We start from the raw sequence: 13,913 nt of genomic DNA, 5'->3' as shown, positions 1-13,913 counted from the left end.
AGGGTGTTTAAATTACAAAATGGAAAAGGCCTGACACTTGACCACATCTTTCCTCCCCACTGCCATCAAGCGATGACAATCATCAGGTGAAAAGGAGAACCACTATGCTTATAAATGGTAGTTCAAATGGAGGGTCTGCAAAGACTAAGGCTGTAATAGTTTATGCAGAGGTGCGTCTTTGTAGGTGCACTGTGGTCTTCATGCAGCTGGACCTGCGCAGTTGGCTTCTTTCCCCCACTTCTAGAACATATGACCATTCTGAGAAAATCGTGAACTATCTGGCCATTTCCATCAGGCATGTTTGCAGTATGTACATGTTGGTAGGGGCACTGAACACAGGCACAGCCTCTCTTTCATCTGGTTTTATGTGTTTTAGATACAGAGTCTTCTTAAAAAAATGACAGCATTGTTTGTTTATTTCAGAGGTCGACAAGATTTACTCAGACCCAACTACTCATTTAGCAGATGTTGCTAGTTTTCTAACAATAACCGACTTTTGTGAACTAGTATATTGAACTTTACCCATGAAAACCTTAACACAGATGTTCATTTAAGTTCTAAGGCAGGTGTGTTAATGAGGAACCATGGAAAGTGAAACTTTTTGTATTTCCATACTGGAAAAATCCTTGGTGCATACATACTGTTGTATAAACCTATTCACCCAAATCGAATTTACCTTCACATTTACTCTGCACCCAAGTGAGTGAAAATGCCACCCAGGCTACATCAAACCACAGCATTTATAATTTCTGCTGCACTCAGAGAGTGATATAAAGCTTGACTTTTATGAAATACCATGAAACAAAACATGCTACTCAAGGCATGCTTACATCATCCACTCAGATGCACGTTAATGGCAACATTGGTTCTGCTGCTGGCGGGTAACTGTATTTAACAGTTTAGAAATCTGAAGGAACTTCTCAGCCCATAAAGGTTTTATGAGCTGAAAAATGCTGTGGGGTGTGGTTAACTGTGGTTCGGGGATGCTGAAACCTTGACTCGTCTATTGCAGGAGTAATTTGCACACCTGCACTTGGGGAAATTATTAGAAGGCTTTCTTTGTGAACATGTCTGAAGTCTGTAGAATTTGACTAAGACACAGCCTTTGTCAGGTTAATATGTACTATGCCAGCTTTGAGTGGAAAGAAATTGCCTGATTTATTCTTTCTTTACTGAAACTGTAGTCAATGGTTAGATTTTTGGCAAGTATTCTGTTTGTCACAAGTCTTATTATGCTGGAAAGAAAATGGAATTAAATATCTGTGACTTAGTGTCCTTTCAAAGTACTAGGGATAATTAACATTGAATCCAAAGTAGTAGTGATAACTGGGCACTATATTTTTAGTCTCTTAGAATTGCATACTTCAGCTATCTGCTATACCTTTGTTAAGTTTTGTCTGCAAATTCGGAAACTAAAAGTGATCCATTAATGACATAGCAATTTTTTTCTTTGTATTGATTGAGTAAATTCCTTCAACTAATTTGTATTTGAAGGAAAAAAAACATTTTTATTGCCTTCATAGAAGCGTACATATTTTTTTTTACAGTCAGTGAATGATTAAAAAATACTGAGACCATGGCTGCACATTCATGATGTATCAGCAGTATCTAGATTTACATGACCACAAAATTCTCTACTATTTGAGATATTTTTTGTATGATTCATGTGCCCCTGTCGTTGTGCTATAGTTATCACCAAACACTCACTATTTCTTTAGTTAGAGATATAAATCTTTCAAAGATACTTCAGCACAGTGACAACCTTTTGATTCTTAATACTAAATCAGTAGGAAGATATTGCAACTGTACTCTCAAAGGGGAGACTAACTGGTTAGAATGTTCAGTGTTTACAGGATATTATCCTATACTTACAAGATCGCTTTAATGCTGGAAAATAGACCTGAGAAACATGAGATGAGAGAATAAAGATCTGTGATGGCACAAGCCTGTAATGGGCACTTGGGAAACTGAGTCAGGAGGAGGGCAAAAACAAGTACATGCATAATAACGAACTATTTAATGTGAGTCCTAGGGCCCAGATGTAAAAACACAGCCATTTTCTCTTTGAGAGTGGCATCTGTCTATCTAGCATTTATCTATCTGAACTGAGACTTCATAAATAGAAGGGTGATGCAAAAAAAAAAAGAGGAAATTAAGATGCTATCATTTTGAAGCATGCTGAAGCAGGAATGAGGGGTATATTGAAGTAGGACTCTAGAATTGCTAACCCATCATGTACAGTACAGGGATTCCAGCAGAGAAAGGAAGGAGCGGGTGATTGTGGGCCAGTAGGTAGGGCTATTTGAACAACCCATTAAAGGAGTCAGTTTGAAGAGAAGCAAGATTAACGTTTGACAAAGGAATGGCAAAATAGAGTTGTGTTTCTACTCTGTAGCTTAGTGGATATAATTTTAGAAGAAAAGAAGCTATAAACTTACTTATTAGAGTCCTTCACTATATTGTAATCAAAGACTTCCTTACTTTTAAGTTATCAATTTTAAAATATCTGATAATATCTATCTGTGTATCTGTATCTATATCTATTTGTAGGTATGTACATCAAAGGACTCAAGTGCTAGAGAACTAAAACAAAATGGATAGCAATGTTCAACTTTATGGTCAGCCTTTATTTGGTCAATTCAAAAAGTTATATGTATGAGTGCTTTGCCTGAATGTATGTGTGTGCTCCACTTGCATGTCTGGTACCCACAGAGGCCAGAGAAAGTGTTGAATCCCCTGCAACTGCAGTTATAGTCAGTAGTCAGTTTTGGAACTGCTGTGTAGGTGCTAGGAATCTAACCCAGATCCTAAGGAAGAACAGCCAGAATTTTAATCTGCTGGATGATCTCTCCAGCCCATATTTGCTGTATTATTTTTTAAAAATCAATTTTTAGAGAATTCCACAGAATGTATTTGGATTATACTTGCCCTAACTCTGCTCAGATCCACTTTGGATACCCAACCCACCCAATTGCATGCCATCTTTTTACTTTTTAAACCTATGTATTTGTGCTGCTCAAATGTTCTTTGAGTTTAGAGCTGTCTTGTGGATCATGGTCAGCCTATCAGGAAGATTAGTTCAGGAAGCATTTTGAAGTCCAATTGCCCAAATTACTTGTTTTTAGTGTAGTTCTTTCTTATTACTTAGGCATTCATCAAATATCTGTAATTGCTTGAATATGCTGTCTAGGAAATCAGGTGCTCTGTTAAAAGGGAGTAGAATCTTTTGTGAAGAAGAATTTACACTTGGTGTTGTCTCTTTAACTCAGGCAAGATGACTACATCTAAAAATAGCCTTTGCACTTGAAGGAACTATGTTATCTGAGAATAACTGGAAGCTAAAAAAACATGCCTATTTACTATAACATACCCACCTCTTCAATGTGAGGTCAGCAGAAGCAGGCTCATTATTTACATATGTATATGAGCCATTCTAGATGTGAAGTTTGTGAACTGAGAAAAAAGGTGTGTGTTGCTCAGCATACAAAGGCTGTCAGGGGGATACAACTTGCTTGAGAGCTGCTCCAGGTAAGCCATGGTTAGCCAAGTCAGAAGGAGTCAAGGATCACAGAACACAGTGATCTCTAGTTCTTTGATCTTGTTCACCTCTCAGGTGTTTGGGAAGGCTGTTTTGTAGATATAAGCATCGCATACCACACAAGAACTGAGGGAGCGAAGGAGCAAAAGCATCTGCCAACATTTTGGAAGGCATTTGTATCCTGATTTTTCATGTTGTTGTTGTTTAAAAAACTAAGCTGGGGCAATCTATGTCACAATTTTTAAAAAATACAGAGGATTCAGAATATTTTAAGCAATTTGATTAAAAATCACATGTGTTTCTTTTCCCCCCTTAAAGTACTACTTAGTCAATTTATTTCAATTAAGAATTGAGGATCTAACAGGATTCTGTCCTGTTTAAGTCCCTATCCTAACATACTTTGTTTATAAGCAGTGATATTAAAATATAAGACGAATAAATTCTTTTCTGCACACACACACACACACACACACACACACACACACAAACAAAAGAATTGAAGATCTACAGATACATGAAAGCTTGACATTATGAGTATTTTCAGGCTTCTTCACTTTAAGATTTACAATTACCTACCAGGGATCTGCAGTGTGGCTATTTCATTTTCGCAATAAGGCTCTTGATAGATTATATATATATATATTAGAACAAATTACATTTTAAAGGAAACACAGTCTTATCTGTCTTCACTGAGTAGGCTGCAATATCTTTCACTTAATTAAAGACTGTTAAGCTTAAATTATAAATATAAATATGTACTGTGACTAGTCACCTAGGCATGATAGCAACTATGTTTTGTGTCTGGTTACAGAATGACTGCAAGACTTGTGCTATGTCTGCAAAATTCTGCTATGAAGTACTTAAAAATACTCTGTGAATAGTTTAAGGTCAGTTATCCATAAAGCCTGTGTGAAATGCCATTAAAAAAATCCATTAACCATGGTACTAGTATATTCAAGTCAAGCTGTTAAAATACACCCATATAAATATAGAAAAGATTGTACATGCAGTCTACAGAGTTCTGTGGTTTGATTCTTGAAATCTAAATAAAAGTTATATTCTCCTTAGAGTAAAATTCTGAAATAAAGCACTCTTTTTAAAAAGCCAATTCTTTTATGAGCCTGGACTGTCAGTAACCCTGTAAAGTCTTTCTTGTTAGTGTGAAATAGAGCAGATCACTATTTTGCAATGAAACAGGATGTTGACAATAGTACAGGTGTCCTCCCCCCCCCATATGCCACAAAGAAACTTTTCTAGTTTGCCATAATTATAGCTGTTCAGACTCTTTAAGAACATGTGTGGTAAGTGGGGGTGGTGACAGGAAAGGGGGAGGCAGAGGCAAAGGCAATTTTGGAAAATGAATAAACAAAACCGGCTGAGTAAGATTTGATGATTTGTACGGAATTATTGATGGTAACTCAGGCCATGTGGCCAAGAAGAATTCACCCACTTATGTGTACTGTAGATAGAGTTTTCTATAAACTCAGCCCTCATTCATGAAATGTTGAAAGTATGGAAAAAAATTATATATATATGGACAGAATAAAGTGTGAAAAAATATGAAAATTGAAAACCCTAGGTAGTTAACATTTTTCCATTCTCAAACCAAAGTTAAGAAATTCAAGGAAAGCATTTGTAAGTTGACACAACCTGAACAAATAGCCACTTGGGGATATTCCTTTCAGAAAAGGTAAATAACAGCTCTTACTCTCATTCTGCATTTTGTGTTTGCTCTAGTTAAGTCTTTTTTAGTAGGAAAATTCTTGGACTCCATATAACACAAAGATTGTGGTTTCATATTGTATTAGAACTTTTTGTCAAATAAATACATTTTAGATGCTCTTGTCACATAGAAACATTACATGGCCTACTATGTGTGTATTTGTTTTTGTATGGTAATCACTCTACTATCCATAAATATATACTAAACCTAACATATATCCACTGAGTCTAGCTGACAAGAAAAAAAATGACAGTATTTATCAAATGGGAACATTATGCATTAATGAAGCAAAACAAAATGAAACCCATGAGAATGTTAGTCATTTAAGCCAGGTTCATTTGGCCCTCTAGTTAAATTTTCATGAATGTATGCAGATGTTATAATTTAATCTGGACTTATTTAACTAAATTTAAATAGTTCTGATGAGAAGCTGCTTGTTTTAGTGATAAAATTGTTGCTATTATATTTCAACAGTTCATATGCAAAGGCATTTTAATGTGGCCTTTCTATGCTTTGTACATTGTCTTTACATTCCTTTTTATAAGACAAAGTATACCTTTGTTAAAACTACCTGAAATTTTAATTGTGTCTTTTTTTATAACTTACAATGGTTACTATAAGATAACAGTAACAGCTAATATTGGACAGACATCATTCATTTTAATGATGCTTCTATAAAAGTCTAGGTATTTAATCATTTTCTTAACTTACTGTTAAAGATTAGTTGCAACATCTATGCCAGAAGCAGCATGTAATTGTTTTGTGCTTTGCTGTGTACTGGAATTAGGCATGGATCTAACTTCTCTTCGTGACTGAAATATTTTTTTAATCATTTAAGTATCCATATGCTTTCGCTTGGATGAATGAAATCCAAGTAAATACACTAGAATGGATGAAAGTGTGTGTAAAATGTGTCTAGTGTGAAAGTTAAATAGAAAGTTATAGTTAGGGTGAAAAAATAGACACCCAATATCTTAGTAAAATGATTCAATGGGTATATCCTGGCATATAGACAATATGGTTTTTTTTTCAGTTATTAGGGTGGAAGAGAAGGTAGAATTACCGTATGTGTCTCCTGAAGTCATGTTTGTTGGTTTTCAACATAAAAAGTCAACACACATCCACAGAGTAGTTAAGTAAACATTACATTAATGTACAGAGTACTGGGAAAAAGCAAGATCAAACGAACTGTCCTCAACTTCTAATTTTCTCTGTTCTTATTGGATGTTGAATGTTGATCCCTTCCAATGAGGAAAAAAGCAGCTTATAAGAGGAACAATCTAGCAGAAAACATTTTTGGAGATGGGGTAATGGAGGCAGAATTGTCTTTGTCATGTCTGTGTGTTTATCAGACTCATCCTAAACTTGTGTGTCAGTTAGGGCTAAACAGAAAGCTTATTCTACAATAGCATTCCTCTGGGCAAGTGGTGAGGCCCAATGTAGCCCGTGTCTAGTCCATGACCTGGTACTTCCAAAAGCACTGTGGTGACAGTGGAAGTAGGGTAGCTGGACTCCATCAAAGATAGCCGAATGCATTCTGGAATTGGTGAAGCCTCAAATTTTCTTTTTCTAGAACACTAGACTGAAAATTTTGCTGGTGTATTTCTGGCAACAGAGAAGTAAACTGGGCATAGTGTTTGCTGCCATTTGGCATTACAACCCAGAGGATGGGTTTATATGTATTACTTGGCATTTGTAATTAGAATACTTACATACAACATCAGGATTGTCATTCATTAAAATGTCAATAGCAAGAAATAAAGCTCAGCCTGGTCCTGGCACAGATCATAAAAGACAATGATGTAAAGGAGAAAAAGGCTTCCCCTGGTCTTTTCAAGAAGATCTTTCCCAGCCTTCTCCACCACTGGATATATCTGGTCTAGGGAGTCATTTTTTGATGTAGAGAGATTCCTTCGTTATTGATTCAGTGAATACATGTGGCCATTACATCATAAATTGGGAGAGAAACGAACTATTTTCTAAGAATTGACCCTTAAGGCAGAGAATAAAGAGGCCAGGAGGAATTTTAGCTCCTTTCTTATTGATAGAATTCATATTTAATGTATGGAACAATAACCCCCTTTTTAAAAAAAATTATGGTCTGGAGAAATGGTCTTGATTTCAACTTTCTTTGCAGCTCACAGCATCATCAATTGTGCATTCTATAACTAAAATGCCTATATAATTTCTTTTTCATTTGAGAACTCTTTTGTCATCGTAAGCACATTGAAGTGTTTTTATAAATTGTTTCCACACTCACAAAATGGAATTTTTCTTCTTATTGTAATTACATAACAGCAAACTTGAAGAGCCAGAACCATTTGCAGAAAGGTGACTTCATGTAACTTGTCACAAGTCAAATCCTTCTCTTTGTGTGTATGAGTGTGATCAGCCTTGTCTTCTGTACCCTGCCAAATCTTCCATTTAAGTATTGTGAAAACTCTTTGTTTTTTTCAGGTCGATTGAGTGATATGATTGTAAGTGGTCATCCAATAGATTCAGAATCTAAAGAAGAGGAACCTTGCAGTGAAGAAACAGATCCACTGCATGATCTGTTTGCTGAAATTTTACCCGAGTTACCAGATTCATTTGAAATAGACATATATCACAGTGAGGAAGATGAAGACGCAGAGGAGGACTGTGTAAATGCAACCGACGTGACAACTACTCCATCCGTGCAGTATATCAATGGGAAGCAGCTTGTTACCACAGTGCCTAAGGACCCAGAAGCTGCAGAAGCTAGGCGTGGCCAGTACGAAAGTGTTGCACCTTCTCAGAATTTCTCAGATAGTTCTGCAACTGACACCCATCAGTTTATACTAGCAGAAACAGAATTGTCAACTACCATGCAATTTAAGAAATCTAAAGAAGGCACTGAATTGTTAGAAATCACATGGAAACCCGAGACCTACCCTGAAACACCAGACCATGTTTCAAGTGGTGAGCCTGATGTTTTACCTACACTCTCATCCCATGATGGTAAAACCACCAAATGGTCAGAGTCCATCACAGAGAGCAGTCCAAACCTTGAAAATCCAGTGCACAAACAACCTAAGCCTATACCTCTGTTTCCTGAAGAGTCTTCAGGAGAGGGTGCCATTGAACAAGCATCCCAGGAAATAATCTTTTCTAGGGCTACAGAAGTAGCACTTGGTAAAGAGACAGACCAAAGTCCTACCATATCTACCTCTAGCATACTTTCAAGTTCTGTGTCAGTAAATGTCTTGGAGGAAGAACCACTTACTCTAACAGGAATCTCACAGACTGATGAATCCATGTCTACTATAGAAAGCTGGGTAGAGATAACACCTAGCCAAACTGTAGAGTTCTCAGAGAGTTCTTCAGCTCCTATTATTGAAGGGTCTGGGGAAGTAGAAGAATATAAAAATAAAATCTTTAACATGGTAACTGATTTACCACAGAGAGATCCTACAGATACACTCAGCCCCTTGGATATGAGCAAGATAATGATCACAAACCATCACATTTATATTCCTGCAACCACTGCTCCTTTGGATTCAAAACTACCGTCTCCAGATGCAAGGCCTACACAATTTGGAATTCAAACAGCCACTTCTGAGTGGGTTTCCGATACGTCTTTTGAAGGAAGAAAAAGAGAAGAAGACAAAGAGGGAGCTGCGAATGCAGCCCACCAAGGAGAAGTTCAAGCAGCAACAGAGAGGTCAGACCACTTACTTTTAACCCCAGAATTAGAAAGTTCAAATGTAGATGCATCTAGTGATTTGGCTACCTGGAAAGGTTTTATGCTAGAGACAACACCCACAGAGTCTGAAAAGGAAATGGCAAATTCAACTCCTGTTTTTAGAGAAACAATTGGTGTAGTCAATGTGGAGACACAGCCGTTTGAGCATAGCAGTAGTAGTCATCCCAGGGTTCAGGAAGAGCTGACCACTCTCTCAGGAAATCCCCCCTCTCTTTTTATGGACCTGGGCTCAGGAGATGCTAGTACTGGTATGGAACTCATCACTGCTTCTTTATTTACATTAGATTTAGAGTCTGAAACCAAAGTCAAAAAGGAACTACCCAGTACTCTGTCTCCCAGTGTGGAGGTATCATCCTCTTTTGAGCCAACAGGATTAACCCCAAGTACTGTACTAGACATAGAAATTGCTGGAGTTATGAGCCAGACATCGCAGAAGACATTGATTTCTGAAATATCAGGAAAGCCAACTTCCCAGTCAGGAGTAAGGGATTTGTATACAGGTTTTCCATTGGGAGAAGATTTTAGTGGTGACTTCAGTGAATATCCAACAGTGTCTTATCCAACAATGAAAGAGGAAACAGTTGGGATGGGAGGCTCTGAGGACGAACGAGTTAGGGATACACAGACTTCATCATCTATACTGCCTACCTCAGACAACATCAACCCCGTGCCTGACTCAAAAGGACCCGACAGTACTGTGGCCAGCACCACAGCCTTCCCCTGGGAAGAGGTCATGACCTCAGCTGAGGGGTCAGGTGAGCAATTAGCCTCAGTCCGGAGCTCTGTTGGTCCAGTGCTTCCACTAGCTGTGGACATTTTTTCTGGAACAGAGTCTCCATATTTTGATGAAGAGTTTGAAGAAGTGACTGCAGTGACAGAAGTAAATGAAAGATCCACTGCTTTGCCAACAGCAGCAAGTGGAAATACTGTAGATCTGACAGAAAATGGGTACATAGAGGCAAATAGCACGATGTCAGTGGACTTTCCCCAGACAATGGAGCCATCCAAATTGTGGTCTACACCAGAAGTCAATCTTGATAAACAAGAGATTGGAAGAGAAACAGTGACAAAGGAAAAAGCTCAGGGACAAAAGACTTTTGAATCACTCCACAGTTCTTTTGCACCAGAACAAACAATTTTGGAAACCCAATCACTTATTGAAACTGAATTCCAAACTTCCGATTACTCTATGTTAACAACAATGAAAACGTACATTACTAATAAGGAAGTGGAGGAGGAAGGTATGTCCATAGCTCACATGTCTACTCCAGGTCCAGGGATCAAAGACTTGGAATCATATACTACCCATCCCGAAGCTACTGGAAAGTCACACTCTATTTCAGCTACTGCTTTAGTGACTGAATCTGGACCAGCTAGAAGTGTACTCATGGATTCCTCAACTCAAGAGAAAGAAAGCATAAAACTCTTCCAAAAGGGTGTGAAACTAACAAATAAAGAGTCAAATGCTGATCTCTCGTTCTCTGGACTGGGATCAGGAGAGGCTTTGCCTCCTTTACCTACAACATCAGTGAATTTGACCGACATGAAGCAGATCATTAGCACATTGTATGCTGAGACATCTCACATGGAAAGCTTAGGAACAAGCATCTTAGGTGATAAAGTGGAAGACCATGAAAGAATGGAAGATGTGTCCAATGAAGTTAGAATGCCCATTTCCAAAACAGGCAGCATCTCTCAAGACAGCACAGAGGCACTCAACACAACTTTGAGTCATACCGGAACAGAAGAACCTACAACTTCAACTCTTCCTTTCATGAAGCTCATGGACTTGGAACGCTCTCCAAAGCAGATCCTCAGATGGGAAGAGGAAATCCAGACCCATAGACCACAAACTATGACTGGACTGATCTCTACTGAAAATTCTTCAGCATCAGAAGCTGAAGAAGCAGCAACTTCCCCCACTGCTTTTCTGCCTCAAACTTACAGTGTCGAAATGACCAAACACTTTGCTCCATCAGAATCACAACCATCTGACTTGTTTAATGTAAACTCTGGAGAAGGATCTGGAGAAGTGGATACTCTTGACTTAGTATACACTCTTGGAACTACTCAGGCAAGCAGTCAAGGAGACAACATGCTTGCTTCTCATGGATTTCTGGAAAAGCATCCAGAGGTGTCAAAGACTGAGGCTGGAGCTACTGATGGATCTCCAACAGCCTCAGCGATGTTCCTGCATCACTCAGAGTACAAGAGTTCTCTGTATCCAACCAGCACACTGCCAAGCACAGAGCCATATAAAAGTCCTTCAGAAGGTATTGAAGATGGTTTGCAAGACAATATCCAATTTGAAAGTTCTACCTTGAAACCTAGCAGAAGAAAAACCACTGAAAGCATTATTATAGATCTAGACAAAGAGGATAGTAAGGACCTAGGGTTGACAATTACTGAGAGTGCTATTGTTGAAATTCTCCCTGAGCTGACATCAGATAAAAATATTATTATAGACATTGATCACACTAAACCTGTATATGAGTACATCCCTGGAATACAAACAGACCTAGATCCAGAGATACAATTGGGATCACATGGCAGTAGTGAAGAAAGCCTTCAAGTTCAAGAGAAGTATGAGGCAGCTGTTACCCTTTCTCCAACTGAGGAATCATTTGAAGGCTCTGGTGATGTGCTTCTTGCAGGCTATACTCAAGCAATATACAATGAGTCTGTGACTCCCAACGATGGAAAGCAGGCAGAGGACATAAGCCTTAGTTTTGCCACTGGGATCCCAGTTTCTAGTACAGAGACAGAATTAGACACTTTCTTCCCCACAGTGTCAACCCTGCACATTCCTAGTAAACTAACCACAGCTAGTCCGGAGATTGATAAACCCAACATTGAAGCAATATCTCTGGATGATATATTTGAATCAAGCACCTTGTCTGATGGCCAAGCTATTGCAGACCAGAGTGAAGTAATATCAACATTAGGGCATTTGGAAAAAACACAGGAAGAATATGAAGAAAAGAAATATGGAGGTCCTTCATTTCAGCCAGAATTCTTTTCAGGAGTGGGGGAAGTATTGACAGACCCCCCTGCTTATGTAAGTATTGGTAGTACATACCTTATAGCTCAGCCTTTAACAGAATTACCCAATGTGTTAGGACCATCTGACTCCACACATTACACTGAAGCAACACCTGAAGTTTCCTCTCTGGCAGATCTCTCTCCTCAGATACCATCTTCTCCCTTCCCTGTCTACATAGACAGTGGAGTCTCTAAATTCCCAGAGGTTCCCCATACAAGTGCTCAGCCAGCTCCTACTGCCACCTCATCACAAAAGACTATAGAGGGTCCTTTTAAAGAAGTCCGTGCTAATATTGAAGAAACCATCAAGCCATTGAGTGGAATTGTCTACAGAACAGAGCCTCCATCCATGTCTCGTGACCCTGCTTTAGACGTTTCAGAAGATGAAAGTAAGCATAAGTTACTAGAAGAACTGGAAACGTCTCCCACAAAACCTGAGACTTCCCAAGACTTCCCAAACAAAGCAAATGATCAGATTCTAGGAGAAACAGTTGGGATGCTTGCTGGTATCAGAACAACAGAGAGTGAACCTGTCATCACTGCTGCAGACGACATGGAGCTAGGAGGTGCCACACAGCAGCCACATTCTGCTTCTGCAGCTTTCAGAGTTGAGACAGGTGTGGTACCTCAGTCCATCCCACAAGAGCCTGAGAGGCCAACCTTTCCTTCCTTGGAAATTAACCATGAAACACACACATCATTCTTTGGAGAATCTATACTGGCAACATCTGAAAAACAAGTGTCTCAAAAAATTCTTGATAATAGTAACCAGGCAACAGTCAGTAGTGCTCTGGATCAACATACTGCACAAGCATTATCGCCATTTTCCATTCTGGACAATTCTAATGAAACTGCTTTCCTGATTGGCATTAGTGAAGAGTCCGTGGAAGGCACAGCAGTTTACCTACCAGGTAAGATGTCAACATTGATACATCTGTTTCCAAGGCTGGGATACCTGTCTGCCTTTTATTGTAATGTGAAATTCATAGCGACTTTTATAGTGTTCAGGCCAAGTCACAGCAGAGTCAATGCACTGAGTGTAAGTATGGACATTTCTGTACTTTACAGATATACTTTGCGTCCCCCCCCTCCTGCGTCTTACAGACAACATATTATTGTAACATGGACAAAGTGAAATAATTGTCTAAAGCTGAATGTATTTTCATCAACAGCTGGAATATTGCCTTGCTGCATGTCCTACAATATGTCATAGCTGTAGAAATGGGGAAAACCACACTTTTCTTTTAACCCTCCCCCTTTAAGATATGTTCTATGACAGTACTGAAATTGGCCAGTCCTTTACCTTTTGAGAGTAGTTTTCTTACAAATGCCTTGTGGTTGGTTGTTCTATCAGTTATCCTTTGTACTGTAGTGTGATTCCTTGCTTGAAACATTTTATACAATTCTGCTAACTCAGCTCTTAGTCATAGTGTCTTTAGTATGTTTACATTCTACCTCTTGAGAAATTATTTCTAATTATTGACTATAAAAAGCATAGAATTGATACTACTTCATATAGACCATTTCATTTAATCTTCACAAAATATCAAAAAAATCTCATCCTTTTACATTAGATCAATGTAAAAGGATATGACATAGGTATTCATAAAGGGCCAGTAATTTGCCCAAGGATGTGCAGCCATACCATGGCAGAAGTGGTGTTTTAACTCCAAACAACCCTAATCTGATGTCCATGGTCTTTTTACTGCCCTTTTACTGGTTTTCAATATAGTATAAAACTAACAAGTGGAGTTTAGTATTTTACAAACAGTAAACTTGACATTTGTACTTAGTAGAGATGATAATTTTCTTAATTTAGCCTGAAAATGTTGAAAAGTAAGCTCTTATATTCCTAGAGTGCTATTATTTAAGTAGTAATAATAAGG

The 13,913-nt window shown here is 38.4% G+C and overlaps 1 protein-coding gene across 3 annotated transcripts in view; it reads left to right on the top strand.

The window, feature by feature from the left end:
• The window catches only part of Vcan (versican), a 93,141-nt gene that overhangs the window by 47,051 nt on the left and 32,177 nt on the right, over positions 1-13,913 (top strand). For 2 of the 3 annotated variants that reach the window (XM_021180094.2, XM_021180093.2), the window contains one exon: positions 7,719-12,938. The exons of the other annotated variant lie outside the window; for it this stretch is intronic. In XM_021180094.2, the coding sequence (XP_021035753.1) occupies positions 7,719-12,938 (5,220 nt within the window). The remainder of the gene's footprint in view (positions 1-7,718; positions 12,939-13,913) is intronic. 3 annotated transcript variants of the gene reach the window in all.

Source organism: Mus caroli, chromosome 13 (genome assembly GCF_900094665.2).
Source record: "Mus caroli chromosome 13, CAROLI_EIJ_v1.1, whole genome shotgun sequence".
In the NCBI taxonomy this organism is placed as follows: domain Eukaryota; kingdom Metazoa; phylum Chordata; class Mammalia; order Rodentia; family Muridae; genus Mus; species Mus caroli.
The sequence above is the reverse complement of the archived record's forward strand: the minus strand, read 5'-3'. Positions and strand labels throughout refer to the sequence as shown.